The sequence below is a fragment of the Empidonax traillii genome, unplaced genomic scaffold (assembly GCF_003031625.1).
Source record: "Empidonax traillii isolate 1590-97213 ecotype Southwest subspecies unplaced genomic scaffold, ASM303162v1 scaffold53:size2875158, whole genome shotgun sequence".
In the NCBI taxonomy this organism is placed as follows: domain Eukaryota; kingdom Metazoa; phylum Chordata; class Aves; order Passeriformes; family Tyrannidae; genus Empidonax; species Empidonax traillii.
Window position 1 is genome coordinate 1,915,804 of NW_020955246.1, and position 22,889 is coordinate 1,938,692.

The 22,889-nt window shown below is 39.1% G+C and overlaps 1 protein-coding gene across 2 annotated transcripts in view; it reads left to right on the forward strand.

Annotated features, from left to right (window-relative positions):
• The first annotated feature begins 22,138 nt into the window (after nucleotides 1–22,138).
• The window catches only part of ARHGAP11A (Rho GTPase activating protein 11A), a 12,447-nt gene continuing 11,696 nt past the window's right edge, over nucleotides 22,139–22,889 (forward strand). The window contains exon 1 of one of the 2 annotated variants that reach the window (XM_027879299.1): nucleotides 22,139–22,301. In XM_027879299.1, the coding sequence (XP_027735100.1) occupies nucleotides 22,173–22,301 (129 nt within the window). In that variant the 5' untranslated portion in view covers nucleotides 22,139–22,172. The remainder of the gene's footprint in view (nucleotides 22,302–22,889) is intronic. The other variant, XM_027879300.1, reaches the window with a different exon arrangement.

The following is a 22,889-nucleotide window of genomic DNA, read 5'->3' on the forward strand; positions in this document are numbered from 1 at the left end:
GTATTAATTTATTTGCTGTCTTTTAAGAATTTTATTCTGCACCTTGTAATCTCCATGATCCACTGATTACTTTAAACTTACCCATCTAAGCGTATAAGTAGCACATAAAATTTAAAAAATCAGACTTAAACTCTAACCTGCTGTCTAGAGTAATCATCTGTATTCTGATTATCACACCACTATATGCACAAACATTCAGATGAAAGATCAGAGCTGTGGACCATAACCAAATAGATACATCTTTTGTTGAGTGCATGAGATAATGTCCAGGCCTGAATATTATTTTCCTATAGGATGTCAAAAACTAAGATGAGAACAGACTAGATTACATGTCCTCCTATTTATATCTAGTTTCACCCTCAAAAGAAAAATGTAATGTATATGCCTTTCACATTAAAAAAGCCTTTTTACTGCAAGCTTAAGTTGTCTTGCATTCACTATTTAATTACATATTCAAGGGACAATCTCCATTGTACTTAGAAGAAGCAATTTTCAGAGATTACTGCAGATAAATACATAAACTTTCAGATGTTATTGCAGCATTTCTGAGTTTTGTGATTCTTGATTAAAGAAGAAGCTATGTCACTCAGCACTGACCCAAAGAAGAATACATATCTTTGGGCTCTGAAGAGATCTTAAATACGTGTTCCATTTACAGCCTGATTATGTGGTAGAACTAAAATGAAAAGAGAGGAAAAGAACAAAATGTTCTTTAAGAAAACATCAAAGACCTTTAGAGAAAGAGCTTTTAAAAGGGAAATAGCATATGGAAATATGATCAAACATTGCTATATAGAGAAGAATAATTTTGAAAGCAGTAGAACATTCAAAATGTATAAAACTTGCCTGTGAGGCGTATTCTCTTGAGTTAAAAGCTATTTTTAAAAGGCTTACCAAAGGAAAGCATCTCAAAATTTATTATTTTTAATGGAAAATAATATTTATTATTTATATATTGCATATATAGGTGATGTCTGATTGTTGTAGGCTGAAAAAATACATAGAGATATAAAGACTTCAGCAGGTCAACTACTTTAATGAATTTGAATAAAACCACCAGAACTCCACGTGGCTTAGAAAATAAGAGAGCATTTTAATTAAATGGAAACATCGGTTGACAAAATAATGACCACTTAGTCATATCACTTTAATGATTTATTTTTACATTTCATAACTCAGAACATTTACTACCGAGATTAGTTGATAAATTTCTTCTTAATATTGTTGTTAATCAGTATTTTCTCCATTGAACCTTGTTAAATCTTTCAATAGATATTCTTGTATTTCTTGTTGATGCTAAAAATGACCTCCCTGAGAATATACCATGTGACAAATTTTTAAGTACTGAAAACTTTAAAACGACCTGAAATGGACAGTGTCATTCTGAACCTAGTGCCAAACTCTTACAAACTGAAATGCTGTCTGAAAACTGGACTCATTTTCAAATGTACATCCTTCATTTTAGAAATGCTTTCTCTAGTAAGCAAGAGGACAACTTTACCTAGTCATCCACGGTACTGAAATATAGTAAAAAGGATGCAAAAGGTAAACAGCAGGGCACAATTCAAATGAAAGTAAAATGCCCATTAGGCTATTCATTCCTGTATGTACTTTAGAAAATTCAGTTAAAAAGAATATCTAATCAGGCATAAAATGTTTTATATATCATAGTTTGTTTGGGTTTGATCAAGTTCTTAATATCCTATACTATGTACTTGATGTGTTAAAAATTGTAGCTAACGTATAGCTATGCATAATTGCATTAGTCATTGAGGAATAAATTCAAATACTCAGAAAGTGTGTAATCCAGAGTAAATCTGGTAGTAAATTGGGACATTAATAACTCAAATATTAGTTGATACATTATCAATTAACTGCTAAAAAAGAAAGCTTTTTAAGTTAAAACTTGTTTTTGAAATTATTTCTAAGCATTGCCACTTTTTAATTTTTATACGATTTTCATTATCAACATTTGAGAATATTTGAGTCTGTAAATAAAAATTAATAAATCCTGTCAAAGGGAGACAAAATACAAATGTAATGAGTAAGTTCCTAATTTATTTTTCTCAGTTCTGATTTTTATTTTGAATTGCTGTTTTAAGGCTGCTTAATGTATTTGCCAGGGGACCAATGATATATATTTTACTGAAAGAAACAAGTTACTTACAAAAGTAGCTAGAATGTGGGCTTTACTGGAGAGCACATGCACCTCATTGGATTGACTAGAACTGACATTTTGTGAGTACCTGGCCTGCACAATGGAAAGAATCTCTTTCTTTTTTTCTTTTTTTTTCTTTTTTTTTTTTTTTTCAAATTTTACATGCTTTTGTCCAGGTGACATGTGCCTGGTGAGATATCAGACTGCTTTGTTCTTCACAAGACTCATCCAAGTCACTGGATAGAATGAACATCTTGTCCCTTTGGTAGATCATGTCTTCATCTCAGCTTCACCTGGATGAGAAAGCATGGAACAAATCTGGACAAACAATATGGGAACCAGAATCTGCAACTGTGTTGTCACATAGAGCAAAACCAGCAACATGATCCTTTGGCTAGGACAGGAGTTGCACTGTATTGACACAGACTTTTTCACTTTCTACTCAAAACCAGGTATGCTTTCTTCTTGGTTAGAAGTTTGCAGAACAAGAACTCTCATCCTGTAAACTTCTTAGACATTACCTGAAATGAACACATTTCTGAGAGTAGGCTCTAATGCTTTGACAACACTGGGTGGCATTGTACAATATGGGACATTGTAACTAGAATAGAATAGAATATGTACACAGATTTTTACATATTTATCATCTTTTGCCATTCCAGCCCTCAGGTTGTAAACATACTGGGAGGAACTCACAGCTGGCTTAGATACATGTGCTTGTGCGGCAGTTTTGAGCACAGAGAGGGGCACCGTGTCTGTAGGCTTCCTCTCAAAGGAAGTGTTCATGTCTTTGTGTATAATTAGCTCCACTGACAAGAAGACCTGAGAAGAAAAAGGCTTGGTTATCTTGTTAGACTTGTGGTTCAGAGGGGGGTGGGGTTGGTAGTAGAGAGGGTTTTGCACTTAGTCATAAGTGGTGCTGGGAGCAACTAAAATCATTAGTATAGACTGGCTCTGTGTGGGATTCCATTACCAGCAGAGGAGATATTCACAAACGGAAGGTGGTTTCAGAGAAATGCCACAGGGTGGAAATTCCATTCCTTCCTGAGCTCTGAACCTAGGGGCTCTTTTCCATTAAGGAACAAAAAAGATACAGAAAAATAAATTTCTGTGCAGAGAAACACCACCTGTGCATGAGATAACACAGCTAGACACAGCTGTGATTTACATTCCTGACGATAAGTGAAAATTTTTTCCTCTCAGTTATTTGATATTTTATAGTACCTATCAAGAACGTTGGCATGAAATGCTACTGAAGAGGCACACAGGCAAGTTCAGCATAAACACCTTTATGTAAGGAAATCCATTGTTTTTCTAGGAAATAAATCGAGTTAGTATCTAGATAATTTGAAAAACAAGTTAGAAATAAAGTCAGGTATCTCACTCCCCTGCCTTTTACTGTTATCTCTGTGGTTTTGCCTCATGTAATTTTAACTTTCGTTTCTCCTCTGTTTCATATGAATTACAGTATAATGGAAGAACCCACTTGACTTAAGTATATGTGATACATCTTCATATATCTAATTTTTCAGCAAGTAATACATAGCAAAATGAAGAAAACCATCTTCATCTTGCTTTTTCAGTGGTAATTACTTAAAAATAGAGACAAGCCACTATTTAAATTGCAAACTGTTTTTAATAGGATGCTATTTCTTAGGAAACAGGGCTTACAACTTTTTTTTTAATTTAAGAAGGAGGAAAGAATACTAATAAACTAGAGCCCTGCAACAGTAACATGCATTAGATGCTTTATTTGCATTATATGACCACATACAAAACTGTTAATACAGTGTATACAACTACATCTCCACCTCAAAAATATATAAAAACTGTATCTTCATCACAAATACACATGCAATGATGCTGATGAGAAGATACTTGCATGAAAATATATTGTTTATTATAATACTATATAGGTTTAATTGATTTGATAAAGAGTAATTGGAACCACGCTGGAAATTACTAACTTCTATGCCTGGATTTTGTTTTTAAAAGTGCCAGTTATGCTGGATATTACAATTTTGTCAGCACTTGATTGGGCCCAGGTTTCTGGAGGTGCCCATTAGTGACTACACCAGTCATTCCTCGTGCTGACTATTGCTTTGCATCAGGTCCTACATATTTTGAGATAATCAGTCTAAACAGTATTTTAAATTCAAACAGCTCCTATACCCCTGTGGCCCTTCTTTTAAATATTAAGTGTATTCCAGCCATGTTTATGAAATCCATTTAACTTAAGGGCACAGGTCTTGGTAGTAGAAGCTAAACTTTAACAATCTGACTATGCTGACACATGAGCCTGAAAGCAATGAGCAATGTGACTCTGTGGCCAAGAAGACCAGTGGTATCCTGGGGTACAGCATTGCCAACAGGTCAAGGGAGGGGCTTCTGCCCCTCTACGCAGTCCTGGTGAAACCTCATGTGGTGTGTTGTGTCCAGTTCTGGGTTCCACACCACGACAAAGACATACAGTTCCTGGAGCAGGTCCAGTGGAGGATATGAAGATATGAGGGATTAGAGCACCTCACTTATGAGGAAAAGCTGAGGGAGCTAGGCCTGTTTATCCTGGAGTAGATTGAGAGGAGATTTTATCAGTATATACAAGTATCTGAAGGGTGGCTATCAAGAGGTTGGAGCCAGGCTCTTCTCAGTGGTGCCAAGCAGCTGGACAAGAGGCACAGGAAGTTCCATCTGAACATGAGGAAGAACTTTACTGTGCAGAAGACTGAGCACTGGAACAGGTTGTCCAGAGACTTGTGGAGTCTCTCTCCCTGGAGATATTCAAAACCCACCCGGACACAGTCCTCAGTAACATGCTCTAAGGGACCCTGTTTGAACAGGGAGGTTGGACTGGATGACCTGCAGTGATCCCTTCCAACCCTTACCCATTCTATGATCATATGATTCTGTGGTAACTGTCAGTGAGATTCTTTTCACCACCTGAAGACATGTAACACTTTTTCTTATCTCCTGTGCACCTTGTCTTTATACTCTGTCCCTTGGCTGGCCTTGTAATGCTGATAGAGCCACTCCTGCCCCATGCAGCAGTCACATTCCTCCAGCATGGGTCTGTATTTCAGAGATGCAGCAAGTGAAGTGCAGATGAATGGAAAGCCAGGACCACCAAGCCATGGAGATAACTTTTCTTGGCTTCCTGTGCTTGAGTCCTTCACACACAGGCAGGTTTCAAACATAGTGGGGAGGAGACAGGGGCCGCTTGGCTGACCCATGACTGTCTTCTGGCCCTGGCACTATGCAGAATTCCTGGGGATTCAGTTAAGAGACCTTTTATGTGGACAGTTAGAAGGTCTGGGTTTAAAGGCATTCTATCATATGTCACACAGGCACTGAACACACTCTTGCCTAAATATTTTTAGAATCTAACATAATAAGGTCATCTTCTGATGATGCACTTTTAAGGTTTTAAAGTTTAAAGTATTTTCATTAATTAATAATAACAATTTTAATTATCAGGAAAAAATAGTTTAAATTGGAAGTTAAATATAGTGAAAATTTAGCTTGGAAAAAGGAGTAGAAAACTAGGAGCCATTGTCACTGGAAAATGAATAAAAAGGTAATAACAATGAATATATTTTAAGTAAAAACCAAACCAAAACCAAAACAAAACACACAAAAACAATCTGCTAAGGGCCACAAGTAACCTGTTGCTTTCTTCCTGTTGTCCTTTTCATTGTCAGTCATGTAACAGGCATTATCCTGGCATCATGGGTTTGAATCTCAGTAACTGCCTTGAAACGAGTGGGAAGGATTTTATTTTTTTTCAAAAAAAGCAGCTCATGAAAAGTGACTTGGTAAAGATGAGAGTTGACTGAGGAAAAAAAAAAAAAAAGCATCAGCTGCCTACTCTTTACCCAAATGCATGCTCTTTAGAGCAGCTGGAACTGAACATTTTGACACTAAAGCATATAGCTTGTTTTGCTTCATGCTATATCACCTCATCCAGAAGAATTAACAGCATGCATCAATCAGACTGTCTTCCACAAAAAACATGCAAAACATTTACAAGTTTCTCTGCCTTAGATACACTGTACCGCACTGACTGCTGAAAGTGGAGGACCTCTCAAAAGGTATCTTTTGCTCTGTAGTTACCTTATGTTTCTCAAGCAGGAAATCAGCTTCAGGGGTGGTGGTTTCTCTGCGGCTAACATAACCAAGGTAGGAATTGTCTGATCTTTGTAGGTTTTAAGATGGATACTTTTGTGCTGAGTTGGTGGATAGAGTTAAGTATGCCTGTCACTACACAAAAATTTCTCATAAAGCTATAAATAAGTGCATGCAGTTACTAAAATGATAATTTATTCACATTCCAATGTAGATGGTGGTTTTTTTTTAATTCTGCATTTAGCTGCCTTGAGAGTTTGTATATTTATGAAAGATCGAAACCAAATAGAAGAAACCATATGCTTATGCTATAATATGCTAACAACTTTGTTTCCTCTTGTCCTGGTTTTAGCTGGGATAGAGCTCATGTTCTTCTCACTAGTTGGTGCAGTGCTGTATATTGGATTCAAAATGAGAATAGTGTTGCTAACACTAATATCTTGGTTGTAGCTAAGTTGTATTTACCCTAAGTCAAGGACTTCAGCTCTGCTCTGCACTGGCTCAGCCTCACCTTGAATATTGTGTGCAGTTTTGGTAACTGCAATATAAGAAAGATATTAAGCTCTTAGAGACTGTCCAAAGGAGGGCGACAAGGATAGTGAAGGGCCTTGAGGGGAAGCTCTATGAGGAGCTGCTGAGGTAACTTGATCTGTTCCGCCTGGAGAAGAGGAGACTGAGGGGAGACCTCATTGCAGTCTACAACTTCCTCATGAGGGGAAGCAGAGTGGCAGTCACTGATTTCTTCTCTGTGGTGACCAGTGACCCAAGGGAAAGTCCTGAAGACCCCTGAAGGGTCAAGGGAGGTTTATGTTGGAGATTAGAAAAAGGTTCTTCACCCAGAGGGTGGTTGGGCACTGGAACAGGCTCCCCAGGGCAGTGGTCACAGCACCAAGCCTGACTTCAAGAAGCATTTGGACAATACTCTTGGGCACATGGTGTGACTCTTGAGGATGATCCCCTACAGGCCCAGGAGTTGGACTTGCTGACTCTTGTGGTCCCCTCCAGCTCAGGATATTCTGTGATTCTGTGACTTTTCAGTGTCCCATCCTCTGCAGGTGAGGAAGTGTACAAAAGCTGGGAGGGAGCATATCTGGGGCAGCTGACTGAATTGGCCAAAGGGATATTCCATTCCACAAAAAGTTATGCCCAGTGCATAAGCTGGGGGGAATTATCTGGAAGGGGGCTGATCATGGCTCAGGGACAGGCTGGGCATTGGTTAACATTTGGTGAGCAATTGTGTTGTGAAGCACTTGTCTTTCTTGTGTTTTATCCCCCTCTCTCCCTCTCATTTTTTTTCACTGTTATTATTATTATTATCATCATCATTATTGATTTTTTCCCTTTTTTTTCAATTGTTAACTGTTCTTATCTCAACCCACGAGTTCTGTTTTCTTTTCTTTCCTGATTCTCTGCCCCATCCCATCAGAGGGGGAGAAGGGGAAGTGGGTGAGCGGCTGCGTGGTACTTTGTTGCCAGCTGAGCTTAAACCACAACACCTCTAAAACATGAACAGGGGAAGTTTTGCTTGTTTGAGGATTACACAATGTAGGTTATTTAAATAAGTATCTGACTTTAAAAGGAAAACTATCTAATTTGAAAAGGGGAAGAACAATGCTACATCTGTGACACTAGAGGTGGTGGATGCCAGTCTTTCATTCCTGGCAAAATTTCTTCCAAGAGTATGTGCAATTCATAGTCTGCGTCTATTGGAAATGTTTAATTTTCACTTTTCCTTTCTGTCAAAAACAAATACCACAATCTGAAAAGTGCAGTATTTCATTATTTTGTTGTGTTCCTTTTTAAAATTATTTGTTATTTATTATTTATTATTTGTTTATTAATATTTATTATTTATTATTTATTATTTATTTTTGAAGGAAAAATGGATTATAAACATTTACTTGATAGAATATAGGACTCACGAGATACTGTGGCAACTTAAGTGTAAATTAAAATTGGATGTAGCGTGGGAAGCTAGGATGACACATAGTGTTTTCACCTTGACAGCCTTTCACTGGAGGTGGCACAGCAAAGGATCTTGACACATCTTGACATCAGCATGAACGCCTTCGAGTGGAAGGCAGGTATTTTTTTTTTCAATGCAGTAAGAATCTAAACTGATCATTAGTCATGAGACTAAAGTAAAAAAAATTTATGTATTTCCTAGATGAGTGCTGATCTCATGTGTATTTTTAGGAGGAAGAGTAAGTAGCTAAAAATAAAACAGATTTTAAAATAACATACATAAAAATAGCTATATATGCATAATTAGAACTAGCTTGGTTAGTAGAGTAAAGATGTGGAAAAAGTCCAGCATGGCAATTTGAAAATTTGATATATTTGGAAATATCACAATAAAAACATTGCAAAATTCCAGAGAACACAAAGAATAGAAAAAAAATAAGTATACACCAGTAGGTTCTTATCTGCATCTTTCATTAGCTGTCTCGCAAAACTTTTATTTTTTTTTTCTTCTGAGTTGCTTCCTTCTAATTTTCAATGCATTTAGTCTTTTTCAGTTTTCTGAGTAATTGAAAATAATAGATGAGCAGACACTTAATTCTATTATTGTGAAAGAAACAGTTTTCATACGTGAAATTTCAAGTTTATTTATTGGGGATTGCTGACTATGTTAATATTAAATTTATCTAAGGTGAAGAGTGAGATAACAGTTAAAACACATTATTTAATACTTAGGTAATGAAACTAGAAGAATATATGATGAGATGTAAAAAAGAAAAGGGTAACCACTGAGCTGGGAAGTGCAGATGGTTACAAAAGCTTGCAGGCTCACACAGTGAGCCACAAGCATGTGTGTCAGTGAGGGAGGTTGCAGGCCATGGACATGTGGTGCTGCCCTTGAGTAACAAAACCTGTCCCCTGAGCCTGGGTCACAAATGACTACACCAGACATACCTACACAGTAGAGATGTGGTTCCCATAGTTATACACTGAGAGATGACCTGACCTTCTCCACACTCACAACGTGCTGAATCTGCAAAATGAATTAAGATCCACCCACAAATAATAGGTGTATATGTGTAAGAGGTTTCAGGATTGTGGCTTTGTAGGTAACAAGACTGTAACTAATCTAATCTACAATCACATAAATCCCTTATGACAGTGAGATGTGTAGTGGGTTTGATTTGGCTCTTGCTTTTTTTTGGCAGTCTTTCCCGGGTTTCGGCACCAAAACTGAAATGGTTTGACCCTGGCAAGATGCCAGTGGTCTCGCAAAACCACTTCACTACCTTTTCTCCTCACCTCTGCATCTAGACAGAGTAGATTAAAAAACAAAACAAAACAAAACAAAACCAAACCATAAAGGAATTTTTATGAGTAGAGATCAGGATTGAGAGAAAGGCGGTTATTAACAGACAAAACAAACTCAAGAGTGCAGATAAAACTTAGATTTATTACTAACAAACTAAAAGCTAAATTCATTGTTAACAGAATAAGAGCTGAAGTGTAAAAGAATAAAACAGTCTTAAAACACAACAACTTTCTACCACCACCCCACCCTTCAGCAGTACAGGGGATCAGGGCGGGGGTGGGCAGCTTTGTAGTCAGAGTATTGTTGTTGTTTTCAATTCCTAGGGTAGCAGTAGCTTTTATAGTCAGGTCTTTGCAGTCTGAAGATCTTCTATGGCTACAAGGGGACTCTTACATTATCATAGTCTTTACCACAGGTTACAGGGGAAATAATGGCTCTAAGACCTTCCCCTCTTTCTGTGGGAGTGCCTTCCCACGGGAGACAGTCCTTGATAGACCTCTCCAGAGGGAGTTCATCCACCCCTTGGGCAACAATTCTTCTCAGTCTATTGCCCCATGGATGACTCCCCAAGGGGGTGCAGTCCTTCATGGGTTGAGCTGTATCGATGTGGGTTTCCCCCCAGGGCTACAAGTCCTACCCAGTAAAACTTGCTTGCTTGCGTGGGAGTCCCTCTCCACAGGCCACAGGTCTCCAACAGGACTTTGCTCCATCTTAGGCCTCCCACAGGATTACAGCTTCCTCCATGTATCTACCTGCTCCAGCATGGACTTCTCCATAGGCTGCAGGAAGGTTTCTGCACCCTGAAAGTCTTTCATGGGCTGCAGGGGCTTCAGCTTTGCCCTGTTCTGGGGGAAGAGGGGGGGGAAGCCCCCCCCCCCCCTTTTTCCCCTCCCTCTGGCTGCAATGACCTTGATAACTGCTTGCTCTCTCTCAGACTGGAATTTCTTCTGTGACACAGCCTTCTCTTCCTTTGTTCTTACATATGTTATCACAGAAGCACACCTTCATTTGTTCAGTCTTGGTCAGCAACAGGAAAGTCCCTCCTGGAGCTGGCTGTCATTGGCTTTTTTTTTTTTCATTGGACAGTGAAACTTCTAGCAGTTTCTAACTGAAACTACCCTATGGCCTCCCTGCTACCAAAACCACATACACCTGAACCCACAACAGATGTCAGTGCTTTTTGTCAAAGTAACTCTAATGAAAGTAGGATCTGTAAATATGATCATGCTACTGACCGCTAAAATAACACTGCATGTTTGTGTCTAGTTTTCTCTAAAAGTTTGTCAGTAGACTAATTCGGATCCAAAAACAGGTGATCAAGAAGTTATATTGTGGTCTCTTGAAACAGTTGCTATTGTCTAAAGCAAGATCTGCTTGCTTTTTCTCCATATTTACTAACCAGATTTTTGAAATGTATTTGGTGCACTGGTTGAACTGTTTGTGTAAGCTTATTTGAAGGTATGCTCCCTTTGCTGATTTGCTCTCTAATATGAGCTGGACTCAATAGCCATCAGAAATCTCTGTATGTATTACAAAGGCAACAGGATCAGGTCATATAGGAGAAATGTATGTCTATGTCTCACACTACCACTCTTTCTACTCAAAATTACTGAAGCTTTAGGGAAAAACAGGTTGCATAGGTCAGTGGGCGGTTAGCGGGAATTAGTGAATTTCATGAAATCTGGATTCTATATTTAGCTTAGCCATTAACATTCTTATACAAGCTATATCACTGATCTATGCCTGTTCTACCTAATAATACTCACTGCCTTGTTTATTTGGATTCCAAGTTTTTCTTAATAGATCCTGTTTCTTACTGGATTTACATAGCATCTAGCATAGGGAGGCTAAAATGCTAAGTCCAGTAGGCACATTTGTAATATAAATTTGTAAAAAGAGAAGGAAAGGGTAAAAAAGAAGTAACAAAAATAAAAGTGAATATTCTTGTTCATATTCAACTATCTTTTCTACTAGAGGAAAAAAAAAGAGATAATTGGTATAAAGAAACTAGATTAAAGCAACCCCAAACATGAAGAGAATGGAAAAACAATTGGGGAAATATATTAAATAAACCAATAAAATAATCATCTATTGTTCTTTAAACATTCAGTAGATAGAGTAGATACAGATGGAGTTTTAAGAGGCCCATGCAGCAGGAGAAAGACAGAGTTAGAAAAGGGGGTCAGAATTCCCATCCCAAGCACTAGGGTATCATAATAACCCCAAAATTACCAACTGTGTAACTGATGAGCATATGATGATTAGTGGGAAAACTAAGGAAGAAAAGCCTATGTACACGCTTCAAAGTAAGTTTGTTCAAAACCACACATCAGGTTCATAGACCAAAGTGTGCACTTCAATATGCGCAGCAGAGCCCTCCAGTGACATGTCCCTCACTATACAGTTTATTAAATGAAATAACAATATTATCTACAGATTTTATTTCTTCAAATACTCTCATTGTTGGTATATTTAAAAAGCTTATTTCTGCCTTACTGCACACAGGAAAATCCCCTTGCTCTGTTTCTCTTAAACAGAGAATGGAGTTAAAAAGGTATCTGTAGCTTCTCTTGTTTGCTGTAGTCCAGTAAAGTTCTCCTTTGAATTGGCAGATGAAATTTAGTTACTGCTTGTTTTTGCCCAACCCCAACTCTAGCCCTAGATACAGCAGCACAACCCTCAAGCCTGCACTGAGTTCTTAAAACTATACACATTCCATTGCAAAATGATTTAGTGATCATTTCACCTAGTGATACATTACATTGTAATCTGTTAAAATTATAAAGCTATTGTGAGAGAAGTTTGAGACAACTGATCTGTAGTGATGAACAATACTTCTGCAACATTTAAATCCTTTAGCACCTTTCAAACATTCAAAACACTAAAGGACACTAATTGTGTAGGCATCGCTTTAAGCTTGAAAACCTTTTTATGCAAGAAATTAAGTCCTCATCAAGAAAATAACTGTTGAAATCTTAATACCCTTCAATGACAGCCACGTTTGAAGAGCAATTTAATAGCATAATGATCCTTGTTGCATAATTTAGGCAGACTATTGTTCTCAATTTAATTTCCCATACAGTGCTTGCTTTAAGATTTCTCCTTCCCACACCAGTTGAAGGGAAGAGATCAAAAGTCAGGAAAGAAAACACCAAGATTTGGGTCTGGAATTAAACTTCTAAATGTTTCAGAACAGCTCCTACTTCAAACGTGCTATGGTGTATCTGATTGAAGCATTGGGTGCTTCACAGAAGACTGGGACAGCTGCATTCCACCTGAGATCTCACTGTAGACACGAGTCCAAAATAGCAACTTTAAAATCTCCACCACGCTTTGACGCGGGTGAGAGTGGGGGCTTTAGACAAAGGTCATTAGAGAAGCCCTCCTGTTGAGCCACAAGGTGCAAAAGGACTCCCTTGCTCTCTAAACTCCTCTCAGAGAAGAGCCTGCGTGCAGCTGGATCCAGTCTTAGACCCAGATTTTGTCAATCGTTTAAGTACAACTTTTTCCTGCAGGGTTATAGATGGCAAACTGGATATATTTGTATAAAATGAATTATTCATTATGACAGATGATTAGCCAAAGGATCTTAATCGGAATTATTTATCACACAATGCAAAAGCTGTAACGACCTGTAGTGTATAGTGCAATACAGTGTAGTGCACTATACCAAAGCAATTATATTAAAGCAATTGCATTAAAGCTAGCTAAAAGGACAGAAAAAATTATTAAGTGATTTTATGTAACTCACCCATAACAACGCTCATGGGCAAATCTCTTTCTCTTAACCTCCAGGAGTATCCTCGAAAGGTGTCCTCACTTCAAGGGAGAAAACTCCACACACTTTTATAGGATGAAGTGATTCACTGCCAGTCATAAGTCTCCGGGTCACCTTAGCAGCTTATCTGCCAAATCTTTGCCTCAGTATCAGGATGTTAATTTGGGGTTGATGTGTCAGACTGGTTTTAGCATAATTCAACATTAAAAACAGCACATGATGCCCCTTCTCAGCCCACCACTGATAGCTTGCAAAATAGGGCATTGTTTGAGTTGTTTAAACACATTCAAGGGCAGAGTGTCCTGCTACAGCTTTCACCCAGGACTATGCTTTGATTTTTATATTCTTGAGGCATCTAGAATATGAACCTGCACAAAAGATATGCCAGAAGAGGTGGCATTTTTTTTCCCTTCTATTTTACCTCATACCAAATATTGTCTGAAATCTAGAAATTAGTTCTTTATTCTAAACCTTGCTCCAGTAATGATCTGACAGGCTTCCTTGGAATAAGTTTATAGGATTGTATAGACTATAAAATGGAGTTTCAGATTCTTACTTTATTATCAGCTGGAGAAGAGGTTTATACCATCTTTTGTACAATGTCATTGCAGTTACACAATTTGCCAAGGAATACAATTTTACGTTTTTGTGCCCAAGAAAGTCAAACACACATAATTTTCACATTAAAAAAAAAAAAAATCTAACCATCAGTTGTTACCCTGAGTACATAAATTGCTGGATTGGTATATACAAGAGGTCACATAAGACAATGTAATAGTTATTTCTGGCTTTAGACTATGATGATCTGTGAAAACTTACATTTTGGCAAAAATAAATAAGTAAATAAATAAATAAACAAATACATAAATATATAAATAAATAAATAAGGCATCTTATCCTTCTGGAATATTTGTGACAAGTTCTGTGACACAAAACATGATGTTCAGTGTCCCATCTACCTTTTGCCTTGGGGTGTGCTCAAGTCAATGCCTTTGTATTTGCAACTGACAGAGGATTTCAGCAGGTGAGTTGAGTCCTATATGTAGTTTTTGAAGCGCTCCTGATCTCCAGTATTCCACAAATGTGGAGTAATAAAAGATGAATTTTAATTTCCTTTCTATTTGCAGAATTATACCAGTCTGAGGCTTTTATTTTCTCCAAAGGAAGTTTTATTAACCCTCAAACTCTAGAACTATAGGTCTTCAGAATGAACATTGTCTTAGTAATGCATTCTCAGCATGATTGCTTCAGTGGATCAAAAATGTATCTCTTCAGAGGATAGACCTCATTGCATGGCAAGGTTTTGGCAGCAGGGTGGCTACAGTGATGGTTTCTGGGAGAAACTGATAGGAACTTCCTCCATGTCTGACAGAGCCAATGCCAGCCAGCTCCAGGACGAACCTGCATTTGGCTGAGCCCACTGACAACAGCTGCAGTGCCTCTGGGATAACATATTTAAGGGGAGGAAAAAAATGCTGCAGAGCAACAGCTGGAGACAGGATTGAGAATATGAAAAGGAAACACAGACACCAAGGTCAGTGAAGAAGGAGGGGGAGAATGTGCTCAAGGCACTGGAGCAGAGATTAATCTGCAGCTCATGGTAAAGATCATGGTGAGGCAGGATGTCCATCTGCTGCTGCTGTCCATGGTGGAGCAGAGATCCATCTGCAGCCTATGCAGGACCCCACACCAGAGCAGAAGGAGGGGGAAACCCACAGTGGAGCAGGCTCCTGGCAGGACCTCTGGCCCAGTGGAGAGAGGAGCCCATGCTGGAGCAGATTTGCTGGCAGGACTTGTGACCCTGTGGGGGACCCACACTGCAGCAAGCTGTTCCTGAAGGACTGCATCCTATGGAACAGACCCACACTAAAGTACTTCATGAAGAAATGCAGCCTGTGGGATGGACTTACATTAGAGAAGTTTGTGGAGGGCTCCTCTCCCAGGAGGGAGACTGCACACTGGAGTAGGGGAAGAATGTGAGGAGTCCTCACTGAGGAGGAAGGAGCAGCAGAGACAATGTGTGATGAATTGACTGCAATCCCCATTTCCCATTCCCCTGTACCATGTGGCAGGAGGACATAGAGAAAATCAGGAGTGAAGTTGAGCCTGGAAAGAAGGGAAGGTTGGGGGGAAGGGGTTTTTAAGATCTGGTTTTAATTCTCATTACCCTATTCTGATTTGCTTAGTAATAAAAGAAACTGATTTTCCTGAGTTGAGCCTTTTTGCCCATGATAGTAATTGCTCTGTGATCTCTCCCTGTCCTTAGCTCAGCCCATGAGCCTTTTGTTGTATTTTCTTGCACCTGTCCAGCTGAGAAGGGTGACAGAACACCACAGATTGGTGGACACTTGGCATCTGGCCAGGGTTAACCCACCCAAAACCATATGGCTATTGGTTCATTTCTCAAGCTAACTAGGTGATGCATCTATATCTTTCCAACTCAGGTCGAAACTGAAAAGATACATACATCTCTTGAAATATTGTACATATATAATATAGACATATGATAGACATAAGGTACTTGAGAGTTTTATGCAAAAGCACAAAAATACACAACCCATCATTATTTACTGATAGTGGATAGGAAGTCATTTCTTCACATGGCAAATACTGGCAAAATAGTTCAGCAACTCATTCCCATTTATAACCACATGGAAGCTGACAGCTACTTCCCTTACAGCTCAAGTCAGTATCATACAATTATACTCCAAGCAGTTACCCAAATAAACTGAATTCTTGACACAGAGGGACTTTTAAAATTTGGTATTTACCTTAGATATAAAATTTCCAACCCTTCAATGAATGAACTATTCATTATTTCAAAATTAAAGTGTCTTTCCAGAAGCAGTCTATAATCCTCTAAAAAATGCAGTCTCTACTTACATAGATTTGAGAAGAGGAAACTAAAACTCCATTAATTGGGTTTTATCCTGAAGTTTTGGGATTCACAGAATAACACGAGGAGACAGTTAATGGCAAAAAAAAAAATCAATTTCACCTTTATCTACCAGGAAGATTATGAAAGAGATGTACTGAAAAAAGAGCTTGTATTAAGTGCAATTTAAAAAGAAAAGGAAGGGTGATAAGCAAGACGAAGAGATGTTATTTTTTCTTCTGAGTGCCACTATAGACCCTTGATTCAGACTTGGTTAGAGAAAACTACTATGATTTGGAGGGTTTTTGTCTGATAGCAGCATAAAATCTATGGTACTGCATCCTTCTTTCCTTTTTTTCTTTTTTTTTTTTTTTCTTTTTTTTATTCCTCTTCTGAAAGCAAAACCAGCATTTCCTTTAAAAAGCCCTAAAAATTCTTAAGAAATGGTATGTCCAGTTCAGCAATTGTTCCCTCTGAGAACCAATTGTTGAGATGAATCCTATCCTCAGTGTGCCCTTTTAGAGTGATTACTTAAAACAGTACAATGACTATTATCTGTGCAACACTAAAGAACTGCACAGTAATATATACAAGACAATATAATCTATTGTAATCCATATTTAAGGAGTTTGGCTACAGAAATGATCAGAGAGCTACAGCACCTCTCCTGCAAAGACAAGTTGAAAGAGCTGGGGTTGTTCAGCCTGGAGAAGAGAAGGCTCCAGGGAGATCTTATTGCAGCCTTCCAGTACCTAAGAGGGCTTATAAAAAAGACGGAGAGCAACCTTTTGCATGGACAAATGATAGGAACTGTTTTAAACTAAAAGAGGAGAGATTTAGATTAAAAGTTAGGAAGAAATTCTTTATTCAGAGAGTGGAGAGAGTGCTGTGAGACACTGTATTATTGTATTCATTATTGGCTTGGAGCAGCTCAAATGTGTATGTCAGATTGGCTGGCACACAAGAAGTCCCGCCTCAGGGCAGGGGCAGATTGCCACAGGGGGTCAGAGCAGATAAAACCAGCACCAACACCTTCGTGTGATTGTGATCCTGCCACCTTCTGGACTGCTGGTAGCTGGATCTACACTGGATATGGGGTGGTAGCTGTAATTGTCTCTTTTTCTCTCTCTTTCTTTACTGCTTCTTCTTCTCCTCCTAATCTCCTTTCTTGATATTTGGGTAACTACAAGGTAGATGGGTTGGATTTTGCTAAGCTGTATGGGCTAGCAGGTGCTAAGATAATACTTTATGGAATGCTTTATTTTGTTTGAATGTTGCCCTTTAAACTTTGTCAAGTTCCCTTCTTTTCTAAAGTTTGTCAGCCAAAGTGTGTTATTTGACCTCCCATGCACTCTCTCAAGGTATAAAAGAACTTTTAATAGATCTGGTGAGTGGATTTTTGGAGCCTTCTTTGTTTTTAAAGTATAACCCCTTTGATTAGCTTGTAGCTCAAACCTGGGATCTAACAGGCCCTGAGCAATCTGATCCAGTCACTGGCATCCCTAACCATGGTGAAGGGCTTGGAACCAGATGACCTTTCAGATCCCTTCCAAGCCCGGTCTTTCTGTGAATTGTTCAGGCAGTCATATGATTCTGTGAATTACCATTTTGCTCTGCCTGAAGACCTTGCTTGAGCCTGAATAAGCTATTGTTTTCTCTGTATTTAGAGAAAACCTTGAGACCATGCTGGGGAGATCTGCAATCTTTGCTGACACACAAAGAGATGCAGCAATAGCTAGTGCCCATATTTCCAAACAAATTTATATCTCTGCAAGATACAAACACACAAAAGCATTTCTGTACACTAATGGCAGGACAACTCTCATTATCCTACCTATATCCCTAGACCAGGTTGGTAGATAAGAGCTTGGTGGTAAGACCAACTGGTATAGGTGGGAAAAAACCAACCAGATAAACCTTTAAGCACTTAGACACTTTTTAAAGTCTGAATTAAAAATACTGGGTATAAAAGCTAGTCCCCCTCCACCCCTCCATTCCCCTTCCCCCCACCTCCTGCATCAACACACATAAAAACAAAAGGAAAACAACAACAAATCCAAAACAGAACCTAGAATTTACGTTAGACTATTATCAAATAAATCTCTCACATCAGGATTTAAAACTGTTTTTACTTCACGTTTTTTGGAAGTAAAAATGCAAACATACAATTGTTTGAATAGAACAGAAACAAAACACTGCTGTATCTTTGAGAAATGGAGCACCCTAAGAAAAATGAATGAGGGTAAAAGATTATCCAGCCTGTGATGACAGGTATGCTGTATACTGATGTTATTTGAGAAATATTCAAAAATTTCATTACAAAAACTTATTTGACTACAGCACTAGTAAATGTGAAAAACAAATTCAATTACTACTTTTCACAAAATCCAAAAAGTTTTAGAATACTTCAGACATAATACTGATGATTCTTAGTATGGAATATTCAAAGCCAAATGAGCCAGCTTTGATAATCTGTCCATGTGAAATCTGTATATGGAGCAAGCTCAGATACAGAGTTAACAATTTATGCAACTGATACTAAGATTTTAAGATCATTATATCTAGTTTTCTGCAACTGTCTCTTTGAAAACCCGAAACTTACCATCCTGAAACAGGTAAGTTGAGACAAATTCATAACCCAAGTGAAATTTGGGTTAAATAGAATTATTCTGTCCTCAAACCATGGTTCAGAGGAAATTCATCCTGAATGTCAGTTTGGAGGACTCTAACCTTATTTCCTAACTTCAAATACACTTTAAATCCTCTTTCTTACAATTTTCTTGATCTGTAAGTAGTTTTCAGTATTCTAGTCTCAGAAGTAAGGGATATGCACCTTAATATAACAGGATATATATAGGATAACAACCTTAAATGTTGGTGGTATTCAGAATATCCAGACTGTATTGCCTCTGACACAATTCAGAACGATTGCAAGTAAGGACAACATTGCATATGCCTGATCCCCTCTCAACACTTTCATGGGCCAAATTCCTTACTGAAGACAAGACAAAGCAGTAGAGGAAATGGGAGATGGAAAAGGAACATAACTAACATGAGTGCAGGCTGAATAACGTGGAAAGCTGACAACGGGGAGTTGGAATAAATAATTTCTCATTAAGACAGAAAGCCAGGAAGAAACAAGAATGAGTACGGGTGTTCCGAATAAACTCTGCAAGTACTCAAACTCTGCGTACATCATTGCGTAAACATCCCTTGTGCAGCTACTTTTCACAGTTTCTTCTGAATAGTATGGTCTGGCTTTCTCCCCTCATGATCTCTATTTTTCATAATCTCCCCTTATGATCTTTCTTTCCTCAGCTTTTTTGTTTGAAGAAGTAAGACAAAACAAGCAACTGTACTGCCAGAATGAGGGATACTTGCACTCCTTCCTACCAAGTTCTGAGTTTGTTCAGGGAGGGGTACTTCAGAGTAAGGTCTGTTTCTTGTACTCCTCGTGTTATCCTGCTTGTTGGAGTAGCTTGGCTTTGCTTATCTGGCTGATTTTCTGGTTGGTTTGATCACTAACTCTTCTGAGTGATTATTGAAATGAGACTGTTAGTAAACACTTGACTTGTCTTTCAAAGGCCTCATTTGTGGTGTAGCTTCCAAAATTCAAAAAATCCCACACTAAATGGCATGTAGGTTCTCATGCTTTAGTCTTTTTAGTTCCAAAAGACAAACATATACCTATATATGAACAATGGAAAAAGTATCTGTGTCTCTGTGTGTACAAATACATTTGTGTATTACAAGTAAAATGAAGTGTAAGCCTGGCCCTCCTGATGACAAAAAAGTGTTACATGATTTACTTCACTCAGGACAGGATTTTACCCAGAGCTGCTTAAAATTAAAACAATTTAAAATGCCAGAAGCTTGGTATATCAATTCTGAGACAATCTGAGGTGAGGGGAGTGCAGGGGGGAAGAAGACAAATAGCTGTTTATTTTTTCTAACTCGATTTCAAGAGAGTGTAATAGATTTGAGTTAGCATGCTACAACTGGTTCCAAAATTATAGTTCTTATTTTCAAAATAATTTTTCCTTCTCTAGTCTCTACTTGCAAATAAAAAAATATGTTAAAATAGTCACCTAAAGCTATTAAAATATTTGACAAATATTTTAAACAAAATTAATAGCTAATCTTGTCACTTCAATTATCCTCTGCAAAATGTAAAAAGATTACCTCCACCACTTTTTTTTTTTTTTTTTTTTTGTAAAAAAATGCAGCACATACTATTTTAATGTGGGGGTTTTTTACATGAATACTGAAAATACTTGACTTGAAAAGTTTTGATGTATTTATCAGATCACAGCTCCCTCTTGTGTAATTAATTCATTACTACAAAAAACTAAGTAGGATAGAGATTGTTTAAACTAAATTCTATGGTACCTATTTACTTTATTCCTTTTTTTTTTTTTTTTTTTTTTTTTTTTTTTTTTTTTTTTTTTTTTTTTTTTTTTTTTTTTTTTTTTTTTTTTTTTTTTTTTTTTTTCTCATCAGTGATATTTTAGGTTTTGAAATTGCATGTTTTCTTGTCATTTCAGTGCCAGGACAGATAGTAATACTTACAGTAAGTTAATACTTAAGTAGATACTTACTTTTTTTGCACTAAAACTACATTTAGAGGAATATTACTTTTGCTCAGTGACTTGATTATGACATTCATAATCAAAATCCTGGAGGCTTACGTGAGAAAATTCATATCTAATGTGCTATTATTCTTGCTGCTAGGTCTTTATTCCGTATAACTTTTTAGGTTTGGGTGTTGGGGTTTTTTTCTGTTTATATTTTGATGACTTCTGGAAAAATTCTAGCTATTCTCTTTTTATTCTCTAGTTTTTGTGTCCATAAGCGTTCAGAGCAGTGTAACAACCTTATTATCATTCTGCGTCTAAACTTTGTGGTAATACCCATCTCTCAGTGAAGTAAGACTCAGTAACAAAACATGCTTAAGGGAAAAGCTGGAAAGCTTATTTTCAGTACAGCACTTTTTTCTGACCCTACACAGAAAGACTGCATTTGATTAGTTGTAATTTTATTGGCAGTTGAAGAATTACCTTCGGAACAGAAAATAAAATAAAAAATAAAAAATAAATTAATGAATGAATAAATAAATAATTTAAAAAGGCAAAAAGCTCTTCCTGTAACAACCTAGTGCAAAACCTGAAATGACCCTTCAGGAATAGGTGTATGAGACCATTTTATGGAAAAAGCAAGGAACCCCAAATTTAGAAACTCCCAAGCAAATCTGGCGCTAATGGTTTAGCTGCCGCTTGAATTGCGGGCTGTGGTTTTGTCAACAGAAAATGGTGAATCCCCTCAGAGGGCCCTGCACAGACCCCCAGGCTGATACAGGGCAAAGCGGTGCCTCCGACTGAAACACGGGGGAAGAATCTCAACCTTTCTCATATGCCAATACACAACACCCCTGCAATCAGGCTCGGTGAAAGAATCCAGCTTACAAAACTTCGGTGCTCTACTGTTTTTAACTGAAACATTCGCAGAGAGAGACATTTATTTCCTGTCAACCAGCCAACCGAACCGTCCCGAACTCGGCACCGCTGACCCCGACACCTCCGGGGGCGAGGGGCGGGCACGTGGCGGGGCCGGGGAATGAAGGATGCTGGACGGCGGACGCGGGACGGGGAATGTAGACATGGGACGCGGGATGCACTGAATCCCACTGTCCCACTCCCCCCTGTCCTTTAGGTAGCCAGTACGATCGCCCGAGAGCAGCACGGGGGCCTTGGGCTGGGGGACACTGAGAGTCGGCGCGGGCGGCAGGCGCGGTGGGGCAGCCCCGGTGGGCCGTTGGGCGGGCGGGTCCTGATTTCGAAGGCAAACGGCCCAATGGGAGGCGCGGGCGTGGTGCGCGCGGCTGGAGCGGGCGGTGATGGCGGTGGGACTGAGCCGGGGCTGAGGGGACCGGACCGGGAGAGCGAGGACAGAGGGCGGGGGCACCGGGATGGCGGAGCAGAGGCGGCGGCTGGTGCGGCTGGCTGTGCTGGAGGAGCTCCGGGCCTCGTACGGGATCAAAGTGAAGAGCGGGAGCTGCCTGGCGGCGGCAAAGGAGCCGGGAGCGGCGGCGGCGGAGGTGAGCGGGGCAGGGGCGCTCAGTGGGGCTCCGGCTGCCCGGGCCGGGCAGAGCCAAAGCTCACACGGCTCTGGGGCTGGCCCTGTCTCCTGCAAGGCTGTCAGTTTTGGCGCCAGTCCCGTTCCCGTAGTGCCGCGGCTCCCGCCGGCCGTGGCGGGGCATAACTTCCCGCCGCGGGGGGACCTCTTTCGTTTGCTGTGGGGAAAGACGCTTATTACCCCTTTCCCCGGGGAGCGAGTTCTCCCGATAGCCGCCAGACAGCTGTGCTGTGATCCAGGAAGGCAGTGGCTGGTGCCCCCGCCCCCAGCAGCTCAGCACTTGCGTGTTGCCAGGCGGGCCAGATGGTGGAGGGGATGTGTTCCTCTTTTGTTCCTATACTTGAGAATCTCTGAAACACCCACGCTTGCCTCTGATCTGTGCAAGAGCTTTTTACGCTTTACTGTGATTAATGTCTCTCACAACGGAATTTAAATTTTAGTAATTGTATTCTTGGAATACGTACCTACTGTGTAGTTTCTAAAAGATCCATGTCTTTTACTTGGTACTGTAGATTTTTTTGTTTGAAGAGCATTATTTGCATGGTTTCCT